We start from the raw sequence: 17,785 nt of genomic DNA on the forward strand, positions 1-17,785 counted from the left end.
AAACCCTGCCAGGAACCACGCCAACAGCAGACGGCAGCATCGGCCGGCGAGCGGGACTCGCTGTAGACCTTGTCCTGCTGCGTCCCGCCTCGTTTACAGTCAAAATGTTTGAAATGAGCCAGTTGGTTAACAAAAAAAGTGTGTTGTCAGCCAGAAGTGTGGCTGCCCCGCCTCTCCCCATCCAGGTCGTGCTGTTAACGCCGCTGTCACCCCGTCCCCCACCGATTTCCCTCTCGCTGCTCTTGCCAGAGCCAACCCGAGTGGCGTTTCCACCTCAGTGTCACCAAACCCCCTTTGCCCGCAAACCCGAGCACCACAGCGTGAGGGTCTGGGTTTAAAGCTGCCCCCGGGTTTAATAAACCCCCCCGGTGTCACCGCGAGGAGCTGAACTGCGGCGCGGGGTCCGCTCCCCTCTTCCCGGTGCCCACTGTGCCATGCTCCAGCGCTAAATTCGGTGATCGATAACCACGCGCGCACCCTATAAATATTTTCTCTACAGCACTTGGGGATTTATGATGCTGTTTGTGTCGCCAAAACTCTGCACACCGGCTAATTTCCAGCTCCAGCATAACGAACTGCGGCGACAGAGGAGTCGAGGACGGGATGACCCGCGGCTGCCCACACCTCCTGCCCCGGCAAACGACCCCGGCACCGTTCCGGCATCCCCGTCGGCACAGAAACAACGAAACGTTAGCTGGCAACTCCGGTTCTTTAACTCTTATAAATTCAACAAAGCTACACTTTTTTTTTTTTTTTTTTCCACACACCAGCGCGATTTTTAGAGAGGGGGGGGGAAAAATAATCCCCCGTAGCTGCCTGCACCCCCCCCCAAAAAAATAATAATCAGCGGTGAATATTAAAAGCGACTCCCCCAACTAAGAGAGAAGAAATCAAATTTATACAGAGCTCAGAGCTATTTACAGTGACAGGCTTGAGGGGAAAAAAAAATAAGCTATCTCCCAACAGAGAATTCAATTATTATTATTATTTTATTATTATTCTTTTAAATAGTTTAAGCTACCTCAGCTGTTAAACACAATCAAAGCAGAAAGAACTGACTGCTTAATTTTATTTAATATTTAATCAGAAAATTTTATCTACAATAATTGACAGACCCCTCCCCCCATCCTTCCCCCTAAAAATTATTGCGGTTTTTTTCCCCAAACTGTTTTTTTTTGTCTTTTTTTTTGTCTTTTTTTTTTTCCTCCTCCTGTTGTAATATACACATTGTAGTCCCCCTCCCTCCCCATTTCATTCAGAGGCCTGAAACCAGCATAAAACATGGAAAAAATGGTGGGTCAAAATACTTTTTTTTTTTCTTTTTTTTTTCCTTTTTTCTTTAAAACCGACAAACTCACGATTGCTAGAAAAAGCTGATTGTACGCACAAGCGGGCTGGGGCGGAGGGGAGAGAAGGGGTTTTGTTTAAGCGTGAATAAAAAAAAAAAAACCAACCCAAAAAAACCCCCAAAAATGGCTTTTCCCGCAGAAATCCAGCGCCGATCCCCTTCCGTGCCCCGCGCCGAGACGTGATCAGTGACAGATCCAGCTGAAACTGAGATTGCTCTTCCTCTTCCTCCTCCTCCTGCCGCCGCCGCAGTCCTCCAGATGCCTTCTCCCCCTCCCCGCCTCCCCGAGACACCTTCTTCCAGATTAAGAAGCCAGCAAAATGATTACAAAAATAAGAATCATCTGTAATTTTGAGAATCTCGAGAAACCGACTGTCCCGCCTCGTCGCTTCGCCGATATCCGTTTTTGTGAAAAAAAAAAAAAAAAAAAAAAAAAGAGGGAGGAAAAAAAACCAAAGGGAAAAAAAGGGGGGGGAAAAAAAAAGGAGGAAAAACCCCACCCCCCTCCCCAAAAACAAAAAAAAAAACCCCTTTTTACTCCAAACACTACGAGCTGAAGAATGGCTGCGGGTTGAGATATCAAAAATCTCAGAAAAATATATAATATATATATTTATATATCTCTGTACGTCTTCTTATTTAAATTTCACATTCCTCGAAAAGCGATTATTCAGTCAGTAGCTGCTGAAGAAGGCTCTTCTGCTGGCCCGGCGGCGGCGGTTGTCCGGCGGCGTTTTTTGGATTGCCCAAAGGAGCCGGCGGGTTGAGGTAGGGATCTCCTACCAGATTCACTGTACACTGTACGTCGGCGAAGACCTGAACCTGTTGTACCTGCTGGGACATAAAAGAGAAAAGAGGATTTAGCGGAGCCGGGGCAAGGGCCGGCGGCGGCGGATCTGGGTACTACGTGAAGTGGAAACTCACTAGAGACTTCCTCTAGTCTGGAGCCACCCCAGAGAAGAACTCTTCTGTCTTCTTGTCCTATAAAAAGAAAACCGCTGCAACTCATTCGGCTCTGCGAGGTTCGTAACGTTGCTCATCCAAAAAAAAAAAAAAAAAAAAAAAAGGGGGTAAAAAAAATAAAATGGATTTTTTTTTTTGTTGTGGGGGGGGAAAGCAACAACCCAAAAAAAAAAACCAACCAACTCCCAGCCTGGCATCCCCCGGGTGAAGGAGGAGCCGCGGCGTGGTGGCCGTGCCGGTGGTTGTGGGGTGGCGTTGGTGGTTGAGCGAGGTCCAGCGCGGCTGATCAAAATTAAGAGCTTTGGTGTGTCTTGGCGGTGCTGCCGGCACGTCCCTACGGGCTCTGCAAAACCAAAGCTGCGCTACAGGGAAGGGGAGGCGACGCCGTGACGCCGGCGGGTGTCGGATGAGATGGGGACGAAGCGGGTCGTTGCCGGGAGCCGCAGGCATTGGCGCCGGCGGGTGGCTGGGCGCACTTTGGTGGTGCTCAGTGCCGCTCAGAGGGACGGGCAGCGTCCGGCAGCGCTGCCTGCAGGGATGGATGCTGCCCCCGCAGCCTCCCCCATCCAAATTTCCTTGCTCCGCCGCGCTTTAACGTGGCAGCCTGGCTGCACCGTGGTGGCGCAGGGGCCATCGACCGCTCCGGTGATGGCCAAGCCTAGGAAAGAAACCCTCCCCGCTCGCTGTCACCCCGGAGCTGGGGCGAGGGGCGTTTAACACCAACACTCATTTATTTTTCCAGCTCGGCCGCGACATCACCGCTCCTCAGCACCGTTCTCGGCAGCGGCGCAAGCTTTGATATGAAGAGGGCTGGCGAGCTGCGCCGGCGTCCCCGAGGGCTGGCCGTCACCCAGAGCCGGTGGGATCACGGTGGCTTCAACCCGACCCCCGCCAACCGGGGCCGGCCCCGGTGGAAACCAAGCGTGCCGAGCCGGTACGGCCGGGGACGTTCAGCCTTTATGGGGGGGGAAGCCCGTCAAAACTCCTCGGGGTACCTGAGATGTGCTTAGCAGTTTCTTACTGACCTGCGCCCCGTCTGCTTCTGTTTTCAAAAGGTCAGTGGAGGAAAGCTGGTTGCAGTAGAGGCCCGCGGGTCTCAGCGCCGGGTCATTTACCTGTTAAAAGCAAGATCCAGGCTCAGCCGGGGCTCCTGGACGCTGCAGGGGCACTCGCCACCCTCCCGAGCTGAGTTTGGAGGGGATTTGGGGAGGGGATGCTCATGGATGGGGCAGCGCTGGGGGACTGTGCTGCCAGTATCCTCCCTGCACCGTGAGCTGCAGGGTTTTGGGGCATCCGTGGGGGGAATCCAGGCTTTTCCACCTTTCTCCCCACCTTCTGCACCTTTGCCTCGGGCTGCTGCTGGCTCTGGGGTCATCTCGCCCACCCCAAGGAGCATGAAACACCGCCCAGCTGCTCGGCGAGAGGGGTAAAAGCTGCCGGCTCATCTCGTGGACCGCAGCCAGCTCACAGGAGGGACCAACCTCCTTTGCTGAGCCCCGCGGCTTCTCCCCCGGGAGGCTGCAAGCCCCAGCCCGCAGTGTCCCACGCAAAAACCAAGAAGCCAGGAGCTTAATGCAGCTGAGACAAACTCCAGCAGCTACAAAAGTGGGAGGAATCTCAGTCTGGCCCAGGGAGGATCTCGCCAAAGGGGTGGGACTGCGGAAAGATCCCGTAGCCAACCGTTCCTGCGCCCTCACGGTGGGCATCCTTAGGGATGCACGGCTACAAACGGAACCGCTGCCAGCCCACCGCGAGGGCTGGAGGTGCCAGAGATGCTTAGCACATCTCTGCACCCCTCGAGGACACACGGGACAGTGGCGATGCCAGCGGAGGCAGCCCGACCTTCGCCGCTCCCCCCTCTTTTGGACACCGGTACCCCCAGGGTACCGGAGAACCCCTGGGAGCTGTTTGACCATCCCGGGAGCAGGGACGGTGCGGGACTGACCTGTTCCGAGCACATGGAGTTCATCCCGGGCATCTGCAGCGAGTTCATCTGCATCTGTCCGGCCATGGGGTTCATGTTCTGGACGTTGGTGTTTCCTCCCGCCATGGAGACGGTGATGCTCATGTTGTTGTACATGCCCTGCTGAGCAGGCGCCGGCTGGCTCTGCCCCGCTTGGCTGAATACGCTGAGAGAGAGAAAGAGAGACAAAAGCATTACCCAGGTGTTACGTGGTGGTGGGAGGCACCTCCAGGCGTGTGCTGAGCCCTTGGGTGACCCGAGCTGTGACGGCAGCCAGCCTGCCTCTCGGTGAACGCCGAAACCACCCGCGGCAGAGAGCCAGCGGAGCGGACGGAAGGCCTGTAGGTCCCTGGGGACAGCAGGAGGGACCGGGAGGTGTTAGAGGTGCTGCCTGCAGCAAGGTTTCACCAGCGCAGAGGCTTGGAGGGAGGTGGCCGCTGCGGAGACATCCACTCTCCGCTCCTGCTGTAGCAGGAGGTTCCTCAGTGTGATGGGGTAGAGCAGGAGAGACACCAGCACCAAGAGAGGGATCGGTACGGGGCTTTGGTCTGGATTAAGGGTCAGTCGGATGCAAATCCCCGGTCTGCGTGACACCGAGTTCACCCCTTCCCGCTCCTTCCAGTGCCCTCCTCAACACCCAGCCATCCTCACTTCTTCTCTAGGTGGGAGGACAGCTCTTCATCACGAGGCAAGGCGAAGCATCCCACCTCCAACAGAGCTCTCATCTCATCCCACCCAGCCCAGGAAGCTCCTGCTCCGTGCTCCTGCTGAGCTACCTGCACAGAGCCGATTCACAAAGCAAGGCATCCCCCAGGTGAGCTTTTGGGGTTTTTTTTCCCTATTTCTGGAGATCTGAAGCTCAAACCTGACTTGTGCAAAAAAAAGGCAACAAGTTTGGTGACTCTTCCCATTTGCTTCCCAACGTCAGAGCTGGACACACCTTAAGAGGGTCACACAGTGACCTGGGACTGCTGGTCTTGACTCAATTTATTGTCATGTTTCCTAAGGCCACTTTCACGAGACATAATTAAGCCACTTCTTTAATGAAAAGCCAAAGACCTGCTTCATGCCTCATTCATTTAAACGCTGCGGGCTCTGGCCACCTCCCAGCCGAGGCGAAGATGAGGACATGGGCTGACGGTGACTTCTGGAGGACGTGAGCTCAGCACGTGTCCTCAGCCAGGTGTCACCTACGGGCACGGCCACCCCTGCCAACACCCTACCAGGGGACCATCACCTTGGTGTCACCTTGCCACCTTCTATCTGTGTCACCCGTGCGCTCCAGGTCGCGCCCACCATGATCTTACTTGCTGTTCCCCATGGCTCCTTGCTGCCAGGTCTTCATGTCAGGCGACTGGTAGCCCGGTGTCGGCGGAGCCGGCTGCAGCATGGGGCTTTGCGAAGGCGGGAGCTGGGGTGACATCAAGGGGCTGCTGGGGCTGAGCGACGGGGCGAAGGCGGGTTCGTTTTGCTGCCCCATGCCTGGGGGGAAGGAGAGACGGCGTCAGCAGTGCCAAGACCCCCGCCAGCAGCCTCCCTTCCCTCCTCCTCCCTTGCAACCGCTGGCATCGAACCAGAACTATCATCCTTGCCTTTTGCTCTCGGGGCCTCTGGTTTTCATTTCGAGCAGCTGTATCGCTCAAATGTAAATATTTCAGGGATGAAGGAGCATCACCTCCCCCCTCAAGTAGTTTCCAACAGCAGTTGTTCCTCTTTAGCATCACACCTGGCTGGAAAATAGCCGGGTAATGGTGAGATGATGCCAAAGGAAGTTCCTGCGGGGCTGCTGCAGCCACAGCGCCGTTTCCTTTACTCATCGCTGGTGTCTGCCCTGCCGAGCCCTTGCGCTGATGCTCGAACGCGAAGACCTTCAAGACAGTGCCCGTCTGCACGCCGCTCCGTGCCGGCTCACCCATCTCAAAGGAGCTCGGTGCCCACGCAAGAGGCGTAAGCTGCCTGCAGCTCGTTTCAGCCATCTCGGCCAGGCTCGGGCCTTTTTCAGAGTGTATATATTTAAGGAAGTGCAATTTAGAGGTCTGCCTTGCAGTTCGATTTTCAAGGAAAGAATTAAGAAATTATTTGCCCAAATGATAAATTTATTCTGTTGGAGATTCAACTAGAAAAGGTCCCTTTGGGAGACCGAGACCAGAGACCGGAGCGGTAGACAGGTTGGGTGAGATGGCCGGGGATGAAGCCCGGGGTGTCGGATGAGCAGGGCTGGGCTGCAGCACCCTCGGGGGTCTCAGCTCTGCCCTCCACCTCTCCCTCCCCACCGCCGGACGGCTTTCCAATGCGACCAACCGCTCCACGTACCTGATCCTGAATACTGAAAGATGTTCTGCTGCATCTGCGGCGTCATCCCGGCGCCGAACTGCCCTCCGACGCCGCCCATCATCCCCCTGTTCACCATGCTGCCGCGGTTAGCCAGTGCGGCCTCGGGGTTGGATGCCAACGGCGAGAAGGGACTGGTGGAGGTGGGAGGGTTTCCTGGGGTCGTACCGTAGTTTGGGGGGTAAGGGAACTGCTGCGGGGGTGCTTGGGGCAAGCGAGCGGCTCCGATCTGTACCGGGAGCCCAGCGGAGGGAGGGAGGTTGTTTCCAAAGCTTTGCTGTCTCATCAGGATGGCTCGCTGCTGCATGAGCTGCCGCTGCCGGTGCTGCTGGCTGTAGAGCTCGCGCTGGCGCTGGGCTAGCATCTGGGCATTGAGGGGAGGCTGCGGGGAAGGAGTGCGGTGCCCTAATTATCATGGTTACCCTCTGGTTGCGGCAAACAGCTCAAAGCTCCCCCCCCCGCCCCCGGTGCAAGAGCTGTGGGTGCTCCCCGTCCCCGGCTCGGGGCACCCATCCTCCGTTTGCAAGGAAAGCTGGAAAAACCCTGCAACGCTGTAAACTGGCGCCTGTTTGCGCCGCTGCAGGGCGGAGCAGGTTGGAGATTTTAAAAGATCGGCCCCTGGACCTGCCGAATGGCAAAGCTCCAGGAGCCGGAGCATCCCCCAAGCCGGGAAAAGAGGCTCTCGGTCAGCTGGCTGCCACCAACCAGCCCTCTCCTGCACGGGACCCACTTGTGCCCTCACCAGGATGCTGCTGCATGCCAGAGCCCAGGATCCCTGACCTCGACTCTTTCAGCTATGAGCTGTTTAAAAAAAAACAACCAACCCATCCCACGAGCTTTTCCATCACCACGGGCTCGTTCCCCATATGGCCGAGCCAGATGTGTTGGAATTAATCACCTTAAAAAGCCTGACAAAGCCATCAGCGGCTGAAATTGGAGCTACGATGGGAACCGTTCCGTCCTCTTCCCTATCACTAACGCTTCCCACGGCACATTAGGGACGTCACGCCGCTTCCCGAAATGTCAAAGGCTTCTCCGAGAAGTGGAATAAAATCACCAGAACTCGGCTGTGCTTTCCAACTTCTCCTCGTACCCAGCAGATGTTTTATTCACTTTATTAGAAGCCAAACGAGAACTTTAGGGTCTGGGGATTTGCAGGATCATTAAGAAGATTCACTTAGAGACTCTGGTATTTAAAGGATGGCAGCTAGTTCCTAAAGATCCTTCTCAATTAAATGCGTTAGCACATTCTTCCCTAAGCAATAACGAAGTATTTATACCTTAAGCAGGTGGAGGAGCTGGAATAAGGGTGAAGCAAAAAAAACCCCAAACCACCAACCTACAGCAGCTTCTCTTGCAGCCACCTCTCTGCACGTGGGAGAACTTTTCTCTCCCTTTAATGACAGAGAGGAGCGCGCCCGGCTGTGCTAACGGGGGGGGCATGGGGATTAACCCCCAGTTTTTCTCGGCTGGAGGAGCGTGCCGCATCCCCCTTACCTGCGGCGTGATCTGCTGCTGCATCCCTGCCCGCATGTTGATGCCCACCGGGGAATTGGCTGCAAACTGGTTGAGGATCGCTTGCCGGTTTTGATGGATCAGCTGGAGGGGAGGGAAAAAACAAAGCCAAGGAGACCTTCAGAACTCCGATGCAGGAGCTTCCCACCCGTCCGATCCCTTCTGATTGGGATGCGTGGGCTGCAGGTGGGACCAAGGGTCCCTCCGTCCTGCTGCCCGTGGCCGTGGGATGCGGAGGGGGAAGAATTACCTGCTGCTGCCCCTGCAGCCGCTGCTGCAGCTGAAGTCGCAGCTGGTTGGGGGCCGTCGGGGGTCTGTTGAGCGTCTGCCGGGGTTGCATGGCCATGTTGGTGGGGAAGGCGCCGCGGGGTGGTGGTACCTGCACCGGCATGGGTCCGAAGGACGGCTTCTGCCTGACCATGCCAGGAAAGGCGCCGGGGAGGTTGGCGGTGGGAGAGGCGGAGGAGTAAGGCTGGGGATACATGCCAGGTTTCTGCTCCATCATGAGTGGTGGGGTGGCTTGTTGGGGCTGGAACCGCTCCGTCAGGGCTTCCAGCCCACCGCCCTGGTGAAGGAAAGGGGGCGGAAATATCACTGCTGAGCCCCACCAGTACCCGACCCCTCCCGGGAGAGCTCGGAGGGGACGGAGGACGTGCCTGGCACGGGGCAGCTCGCTTGTACCAACGCTGCTGCTTGTAACCCTCGATCCCGGCGCCAGCCCCCAGCCCGTGGGAGTGCCGTGTCGAGGAGGGCACCGCACACCCCGGGGCTTAGCAAAACCTAGAGGGATGGAAATGGTTTCTTTTGGCTTGCTTGGGAGGAAGGACCGAGGCCAGGCTTTTCAGAAGGTGATGGTGCCTTCCTCTGCAGGGTTTGCTGGCACTGAGCTGCTCATCTGGGCTGCAAACAGCAGCACGCCTGGTTGGAGAGACCAGGCTCAGAAGATCAACTTGAAAATGGGAAATAGTTTATGCTGTTTCTCCTATTTTTATGCAGCCTCAGAGGGAAGCTTGGCTGGAGGAAGAGGGTACGGCGTGTTGGGTTCCCACCTGCCCCGTGAGCACCTCCAAGGACCTGAGCCACGGACCACGGAGAAGCACGGCGATACTCCTGCGCTGCCCACGGACACCCCGTGCTAGGAACCCACGGGAGATGGGACCTTTTGGTCTGCAGTACAGCCATTCCTACACAAATGAGCCGTATTACCGCTGGGGGATGACATCCACCCCAGCAAATCATGATAAGAAGATATTCTGCGCTGCTCTAGCTTGACTCGGGCAGAGAAATCTGGAATTTGAGCTATGAATCCATGGAGAAGTGACACCTCGGAGCCAGAATCCTTAATCCGAGTCCCGTGGATTAAGAGAAAGCTGTGTTAAGAGAAACCAGGCGCCCAAACAACCCTCAAATCCCACTGCCCTTGGGATTTGGCTAGGTGGTGCCCATCAAAGGGCTGAGGCTTGAAGGCAGGGCTGAGGGTATGGGAATGGTAGTGGGGAAAGATACACTGCTTAGGATCAATTAAAATGGTGGTGGGGAAAAATAAATTAAAGCTTAAGATAAATTAAGATGGAGCTTCAAGGACTGGACACCAGGACATTAAACCGGCAGCCTGCGATGGCCAGAAACTACAGACTTGCTGAAATGAGGCTCTTTTCTCTCCCCAAACTACACAGTTTCCAGCCGCCTCCTGATTAAACTGGGTGCAGATCTCTCCAGCACCTCATCCCGCCATGGCTGTGGCAGCACGGAGAAGGCGGTGGGTTTGGTGAAGTGAGAGTGAATCCCCAAACTCCGCGCCAGGGGATGTGAACCCCTACCTGCCCGTAACACAACCTGGAAGGGAGCTATCAACAACGTTTTCTTCCCGAAGATGCTTTTACACTGACGTGTTGTTTCCCTAAAGATGTCTTTCAAGCAAATATTTCATGGAACTATTCAAAATATTTCTGAGGTTCAGCCGAAGCCGTGGAAAAAGCCCATGATTCCCATTAATGAAATGATCCCTGGATGGGAGCGAAGCTGGGTTGGGGTCCAAACATGAGATAATCCCCCAAGCCAGGTCGTCCTCGACAGGGGAAGTGCCAGATCGGCGTGGGGATGCTTGGCAGCACTGGGCGCCGTCCGAGGGCATCTCGGTCCAGCGGTGCGATGCTGCTGGAGCCTGTCCGGTGCAGGGAAGGGTTTCTGGGGAGCTCTGCCAGCTGAGTCTGCAAAACCCTTGTGAAAAGACTGAGCTGTTGCAGCTGCATCTTTGGCGAGAGCATCTCTAGTACGAAGGACCAGAGGAACTCAACTCCCTACCCCTAACTTGCAAGAGAGAAAAAGGCAGGCGGTGATTTCGGATGCACAGCCTTGAGAAAAGGGACGTGGCAAATGCTGACAGGTCCCCAAATGGCTCACGAGAAGAGAAGCCGTCCCGGTAGCGCAGCACAAGGCATCCCGGTGGGGCTGTGCCACCTCTGGGCTTAAATGACGCAGGATCAGGCCCAGAGCAGCCAGAAGGATTTGCTCTGAGAAGCTTCTTTCTTAAGGGCATCCCATTTATGAACAGGCTTTCGATTCTGTTCCTCGTTTTGGGAAAAAAAGCACGCGTGCAAGCGCTATGGAGCACAGAAAAAGAAACCACTCGAAGACAGATCCCAAGCGATCCGTCTCTTTTTCCCAGTCCCTCGCTAGCTCCCCTGCAGCCGGCTTTCTCCCCCTGCCATGCCCTGTCATTTCTGAAACCCAGGACCCTTCTGAGGCATCTGCCCCCGCGGATATCTGCAAACAGGGAGGCTCCGCCAGAGCTCAGCTGCAGAAACCAGGGCCCCGGCGCTAGCCGGGTAAGGCAGCACCATTAAAAACAAACCTCTTCTTTTTTTTCTTTTTATCCCTGAGGTTCACCCCGAGACAGAAGGGCAGCTGCACTGTAAGCCAATCTTGATAGTCAGGGCTGCACGGTTTCATACCAGCGAGGCCATTAGATATATTATTAGGCAGCGCAACCCGGGCTCAGGAATCCCAGGCTGTGGGATTCCAGCTGGAAGGCTCCCCCGTGCCCTAATCCCCCCGGTAAGGTGGGGAAGCGGGACAGCCTGCCAGCTCTCCCCGTTACACAAGCCGCCGAAACCGCTCGGCCGCCTCTTTGCCAGGCTGCCGGTTCTCATGGGGGATCGCGTTTGAAAAGCGGAGAAGCGAGATATTGTATTTCACAGGGCTGTTTTCCAGCTTTTTTGGCGGGGGGAGGGAATGGCGTGGTGTTAAGTATCGTCTCTGAATCTGATGCGCTCGTGTGTTCCCACTCACATCTGGCCTCCCATTACCACCAGATGTTGGAAATCCTCCTCCGCGCTCACGTCAAGCCTCAGCATCTGGCCCCGTATGTGACCTCCAACAAGCCCCACGAGTGATTCTCTCTTTACCTGGACCAGTTTGTCGATCCCAAGAGCTCGATCCAGCTCGGCCAGCTCCGTCTCGTCTTTGCCGCTGAGGAAGGAGACGAGCTGCTCGAGCAGGGCTTTCTCGTCGTTCCGACCCTCCGGCGTTGTGGGAGGACACAGGAGCTCGTCCAGCTGCGAGGTGATGCACTGGCTGCAGAGAGAAGAAGTCAAGAGGAGGCACGTTACGGTTTATGAAGCAGGGAGGAGGCTGAGCCGGAAGATGCTCGAGCGACACAAAGCCCCTGCAGCCACGGGGACTCGCTCCCACCCCGCTGCATCACACAAACCCCACGGGACGCAGCCTCGTCCCCCAGCTCCGACACCAGCTGAGCCCGCTCAAGCTCAAACCTCGTGCCGAAACCTACTTGTAAGGATGAACCTCTCCACGAAACGAAGCCCGGCCAGCATTTCGGTGGGGTTTGGGAAGAAAATGTTAGTGCTTTTGCAGGCTTTGCTCCCGCAGGCGTTACGGGCAGGACAGCGGGAAGCAGAACAAAACTTCTGCCGGCGTGAAAGCGGGGAGGCTTGGATGGAGCCGGAGCAGCTGGAAGCAAAGCAGCTGAAGGCAAAGGGGAACCTTTGAGCTGCAAAAATAAGATTTCTGCAAAGCTCGCTCAATATTCTTTGGGAATAAGATTAATATGTAATGAGAGACATTCCGATGACGTGACTAATTGGAGTCAATCGGATTTGCCGGGTCTGACACGATGAAGAGAGCCGTGGCACATCACGCTCGCAGAGAGGCACAAAGGCGAGGGCTCGAACATGCCAGCGGTTCCCAAGCAGCAGACATGTTTATCCTTTTAGCTCCAGATGAGGACCAGATGTACAGTAAGGAACTGAAGCCAATCTGACCGAAACCGCTGCAGCCAACGCATGCAGCCTAATCCAGGGAAAAGAAATACTCGGCGTTGGGATTTCTTAAATTGCAGAGGGAAGCAGGGAGACAGAGGTGAAAAGCAGGGCTAGTTTCGCTCCACAGCCGAGGTCCCTGCTACTTGCTGCTTGTATCAAACCCTTGTTTCAGTGCCAAGGCCAAAGGACGAAGTTTACTGCGCAGACATCGTTCTTGCAGAGGAAGTGGAGAACAGGCTTCTTCTCCACGTTAACAGGCAGCTAGAGGAGAAATTCAGGTTGGCACTGTCTCTTCAGCCCGTGCCGGACCTCTGCGTGGATGGCAAGAGTTGGTTTATAAAGAGATCATGGGGACAATACGACCTTTATGTAGCAAATAAAGCTCCAGCGCGTCCTGCTTTGCAGCCCAATCCAGCTCGCAGAGCCTTCCCCCCCTCCTCCAGCACCATGCCATGGCGGGGTTCAGACGAGTCTCTGGGCAGGTAACGGGGCGAAGGAGATCCTGGACCCCGTGCATCGCGTCCCCAGTTTTCTCACCAAAGGTTTTCTATCCGCCACAACCCTTCAGGCTTTTTTTAAGGTGAAAACTCTGACTCTGCATGAGGTGAGGAGGGGAAGTTCAGCTGCTTGCAGAGATGGTGTCAAATGCTGCTTGAGGTCCCGTAAAACATCTCCCTGGGATGGCCTCCAAGCACTGCTCTGCAACGGTGCAGGTCTCCAACCCTGCACAGATGTCCTGGAAAACCTCAGGCATCTCACATGGCACTGGGTGCCAGCGTTGAGGCAACCGCATCGGGCCCCTGGTGGCACTTTTGACCTTGGGGGATTAGAGGAACATATGCGAGAACAGCGACCTGGACTTGGTTCGAGAAGCTTTGGACCTGGCCCAAGGTGTCCCTCTTCTGCAGAGGACACAAGAGCACTTGGGACACGAGAGAGGGGATGTCGTAGTCGTTCCACTCTATTGAGAGGCAAAGGCATGGGAGGATTTGGGGAACGGGAGAATTTAAAAAGGAAGCTCCTGTTCGTCAGGACATGTGGTGCTGGGAGATCTGGACACCACCAGGTCCTTAAACGAGGGCAGGACCTCAGCCCCCCTCCAGCTAACGTGAACCTCCCAGCTGGGAAACCTTTAGGAGCCCCAAAGCAAAAGCTCTGCTGGTTTGATCTTAGCCAAAATATTATTTCTCAGTGCCGTAATATCTGCAGTCCAAAGGTTCTGTCTGCTTGCTCCGGCTGTGGTCTCTGGTGCGTGGACAGGCAGCCGCTGGGACCGTGGGCGTCTCCCAGGATGAGCGTGTCCTCCCCAGCTGGAGAACATCCGCAGGTCTCGAGGACCAAAACCCGGAGGCTTTTCCCGAGCAGAATATCTTCTCTCGGCTGCAGCGGAAGCAGGGTTTTGTAGCTGGTCACCACGCTGGTAGATGGAAGTGGTTGGACCCCACCAAGATGCTGCCAAGGCAGGTCTCACCCCTGGAGCTCCATCAGACCTCAGTAACCAGAGGGAACTGTGCTGGGAACCGGCTTCTTCCAGCGTTGCCTCTGCCCGCTGATCCGACCTTGTCTCCCGGCGCAGGGCTCTGCCCTGAAAGCCACCCGAGGTGTTCTTCCCACCTGAGGGACTCACGGGATGCTGCTGCCAAACCCTTCCCTCCTCAATACCCGTGCAGGTCCCAAGCCTTCCACGCCAACCTGGGTCCTCGCTCAGTAATCCTGCTGCAGAGGGTGAGCCAGAAGAAAAATCCAGTTCCCTCCCTCCCAGCTGCGCTGGCCGGGGAGACAAAACCGTCTACAGCCAGCCAGGCTGACTCAGTGCTTGGAGCACAAGGCTGCTGAGTAAGGTAAGGTCATTTTTACCCCAGAAGCAGCATTTTAAGGAACATTCATAGCTTAAAACACAGATTGATTTCTCTAGCAGCTCTGCCCTCTCCCAGGTGTGCCCCACGGATCTCACCCCAACAAAATAATGGGACCAGCAAGGCTTAAAAGGAAAGTTACTTCCTTGCGGCAAGGGCTCGGGCTGATGCAATTGCTCAATTAAACAGGGATTTGCTTTATCTCCCAGCTCTTGCAAGCACCAAGAGGCTAAGGCTTTCCAGCAGAAGATCTAGTTGCAGCAGTGGAGACCACTCAGGCAACTCTCTTCTTGGGCTGAGCAAAGAGCTTTTGGAAATTAATCCAAATTTAGCCCCGAGAAAAAGATGTTTGGCTACTGTCTTGCTCAAATACAACTCTTACATGTGTCGCCTTCACGGCTGGAAAACAGAGGCTGTGCTCATCTGCTAAAGGCTTTAATTAGTAGAGGAATTTCTGCCTCTCTGCAAAGCAGGGCTGGGCTTTGGCAGGAGGATCCACGCAGAGCTCATCGGTGCTGGCTCTTAAACCAGGTACCGAAGCCCTCCCCGGGCCAGGGGGAGGAGTCACCTCCCGTCCACATCAAATCCATCTCCGTGAGCACTGCTGCCAGCGCCGCTGCCTCGGCGAGGACTTTGGGGTGCCCCTTGCTTGGCAGGGCATTGACCGCCGAGCTCCATCAGCTGGGCTTGCCTGCGGACCCTTCTGACCTCCCGTCCCAAAATATCTGCCCTACGGTCTCCTCCAACCCGTTTATAACCGAGGCATGACGTCGTACGTTGGGCAGGTGATGACCCCTTGGCTGCTCCATGGGGCACAGACCCAAAAAAGGTGGTTAGAAGACGGAGGGGGTTATCTGACCCTGGGTTAGAGCTGTAATAATTTCAGCTGAAGCCAAGCGCGTGGAGACTGCAAAGAGCTGCAATCACGTGAAAACGCAAAACTGTCCCGGGGTCCCCAGATCCCACCACTGCCCTTGGCGAGCAGATGCTGGAGAGCACCAACCCAAACATTGGCTGCAGCCCTGGCAAGGGATGGTGGGGACTTGCAGCATCCTTGGCTCTGCCATGGATAAACGGGATTATTCAGGTCCAGACATAGCCTGGATCTCCTCCCCCAACCCACCTTCCTTGTCTACTCACACTCTTGTCCCCAGAGAGATGACAGACATCATCTCTCGCGTCGTAGCGCCCTACACAACCCAGGTCCTGGTGCTTTATGGTACCAGCAGCGACCCCAGCCCGCACTCGCCGCGTTTCCAGGCAGGCAGCAAAGCAAGGACACGTCTCTTTGACCCAGGCAGCTATTGCCAGGACATCCTGATGTTCTCCTGGGAGAGGTCGGGAAGCTGCCAGCCCCGCGGTACTTACTCTTCGGGTTTATTCAGCGCGCCTCGATTCATGGCTGCCATGCTGTTATCCGTCCAGGGGATCTGCTCCCCCATTCCCGGCTGTCCAAACTGGTGATCCGGCACCCCCATCTCCAGCTCAGGCATTCCTGCGGGGAAAAAGCAGGATGGGGGGAGGAAAGGTTAGTGCACGGGCAGGACTCGGGTGCTGCCGTGGGGATCTGGCAAGCTCGGAGCAATGGGATGCCAACGGTGTCCTAAAACATCGCCAAGATTCACCAGTTACGGCTCTTTTCAACCCAAAGTTACGGATATCAAGTGTGGTTTCCTAACCATTGATTATAAGCAGGAAATTCTGGGTGAAAATCCAGGCAGGTACTGCACACGCAGCAGATACGTGTGACCCCGTGTACGCAGTACGTGCAAATGCTATTCAAACGTTTCCCTTCTGAGCACATTTGTAGCGAGATTTTCAAAATTTAGTCAAGCTAGAGGGTTTCTTCTTGAAGGCAAATTGTTACTACCGAAGATTTTAGCTTAAAAAATAGCCCACGCCCATCAGCATCTTCTGCCTCTCTTCTGGAGAAAAGTTAATTTGCACAGGGAAAGGAGCCAACGCAATTAAATTAAGTTGTGGCAGAACTTGGAGCCCAAGCCCAGGACAGAGAGATTTATGAGGCTGGAGACTTTCCATCATCCCATTTGAAACAGGAATTGGGACTGAAGATCAAACAGCACCTCAGCTGAACCAGGGAGATGGAAACCGGAGGGGTAAGCACATTTCTGGCCGGGGTGGCATCTCTGCCGCATCGGGATGTGCTATCGCTGGCCGCCCCTCTGCCAAAACCCCGAGTTTCGAAGAGAAGTGCTGATGAAGGCGGTTGCTAATAAGAGCCCTAAGGGGAAGGAGGGGAGGGAGGTCCAACTCGGGGATGCTCAGCATCCCAGTGCATCTACCGGCACTGTGATCCCCATCGAGAACTCCTCTGTTTCTCAAAATTTCTTAAAAAAAAAAAAAAAGCCTTTAAGGTTGCTTGGCAACAGGCGGATCCCGGCGGTGCCAACGGCAGCCGCGGCAGCTCCAGCCAGGCCGGGGAGGTTCGTGACACAGTCGCGGTGGAGCCCTTCCCCAATCCTTCCCTGACTCGCCCAAAAACGGTCCCCAGGCTCACTGATGCTGAAGATCACAGATTTTCCCAAGCAGAGCATCATCGCGGGGTGTGGGTGACCCTCCTCGAGGCAGCCGGACCTGGCTGTCGCTTAATGGGTATCAGGACAGGACATAAAATAATAATATTATAGAGCTACAACCGCTGCGACGACACAAAGCGGATTTCTGCCTCCCCTCCTGGAGGGGGCTTGGAGGAGGATGAAAGCTCTGGCGCGATGCTCTCCTTCTCAAGAGAAGCTGCCCAAAGCCAGAGCTTCACGTGATTCCGAGGGACCGGTTGCATGCAGGGCTACCCAGAGTCGCGACGAGTACCGGCCACGTGCATCCTGCATCCGTGGGCTGGTGGGGAGCGTGGCAGTGCCACCCCACGAGCGGGGCCAGAGGTGCGCTCCGAGGCGAACGGTGCGTGGGATGCAGGGCTGATGCTCTCCTGGAGCCTGGCCACCGTCAGAGGGGGGACAGTGGATGAATCCGGCAGCTCTTCTAGTCCCACGCTACCGTCGTGAGAAGATGAGATCTGGGTCATTTGCTTTCTGCACGTGCAGTCAAACCATCGTACAGCCCCGGTGCGCGGTGGGAAGCAAGGTCCCTCTTTCAGATCACGTTCAGCATCGCTTGATGCATCGAGGGAAGTGGAGAAGGGCAGAAGCAGCATCCACAACTCTCCGGAGCTCAGATTGCCGAAACGGCTCATGGCGAGGTCTGCGGTGTTTTGCCATCGGCGATTTCAGCAGGGTGAGGTGAGACTGCTGCTTCTGCAGCTCTTCTCCCGACACACCGGCCGTGCTCCGGGTCTCATGGAAATTAAACCTCAACCAGTGCCAGGGGAACCTGAGCCACCATCGCCACTTGGGCGAGGGGATGCAGCTCCCTCCGCCTGCCTCCCCGGGAACCGGGACGGACAGAAAGGTCTTTCTTTTGTCTGAAACTATACCGACGCAAAAAGAGAGAAAAGAATAAGCACAGCGTGGAAGGTCGCTGCTTGTGAAAAGCTGCTGGTGATCAGCGATGC

The 17,785-nt window shown here is 55.7% G+C and overlaps 1 protein-coding gene across 9 annotated transcripts in view; it reads right to left on the minus strand.

Moving 5' to 3' along the window:
• Nucleotides 1-786: 786 nt before the first annotated feature.
• The window catches only part of NCOA1 (nuclear receptor coactivator 1), a 185,237-nt gene continuing 168,238 nt past the window's right edge, over nucleotides 787-17,785 (minus strand). For 6 of the 9 annotated variants that reach the window (XM_054821103.1, XM_054821098.1, XM_054821094.1 and 3 more), the window contains 9 exons: nucleotides 15,625-15,751; nucleotides 11,528-11,696; nucleotides 8,371-8,685; nucleotides 8,103-8,204; nucleotides 6,588-6,987; nucleotides 5,582-5,756; nucleotides 4,257-4,440; nucleotides 3,337-3,426; nucleotides 787-2,182 (listed from right to left, as the gene is read on the minus strand). In XM_054821103.1, coding sequence (XP_054677078.1) covers nucleotides 2,015-2,182; nucleotides 3,337-3,426; nucleotides 4,257-4,440; nucleotides 5,582-5,756; nucleotides 6,588-6,987; nucleotides 8,103-8,204; nucleotides 8,371-8,685; nucleotides 11,528-11,696; nucleotides 15,625-15,751 — 1,730 coding nt within the window. In that variant the 3' untranslated portion in view covers nucleotides 787-2,014. Of the gene's footprint in view, nucleotides 2,183-2,272; nucleotides 2,330-3,336; nucleotides 3,427-4,256; nucleotides 4,441-5,581; nucleotides 5,757-6,587; nucleotides 6,988-8,102; nucleotides 8,205-8,370; nucleotides 8,686-11,527; nucleotides 11,697-15,624; nucleotides 15,752-17,785 lie in introns of all 9 variants that reach the window. The other 3 variants (XM_054821102.1, XM_054821101.1, XM_054821099.1) reach the window with 3 other exon arrangements.

The sequence above is a fragment of the Grus americana genome, chromosome 3 (genome assembly GCF_028858705.1).
Source record: "Grus americana isolate bGruAme1 chromosome 3, bGruAme1.mat, whole genome shotgun sequence".
Taxonomy (NCBI): domain Eukaryota; kingdom Metazoa; phylum Chordata; class Aves; order Gruiformes; family Gruidae; genus Grus; species Grus americana.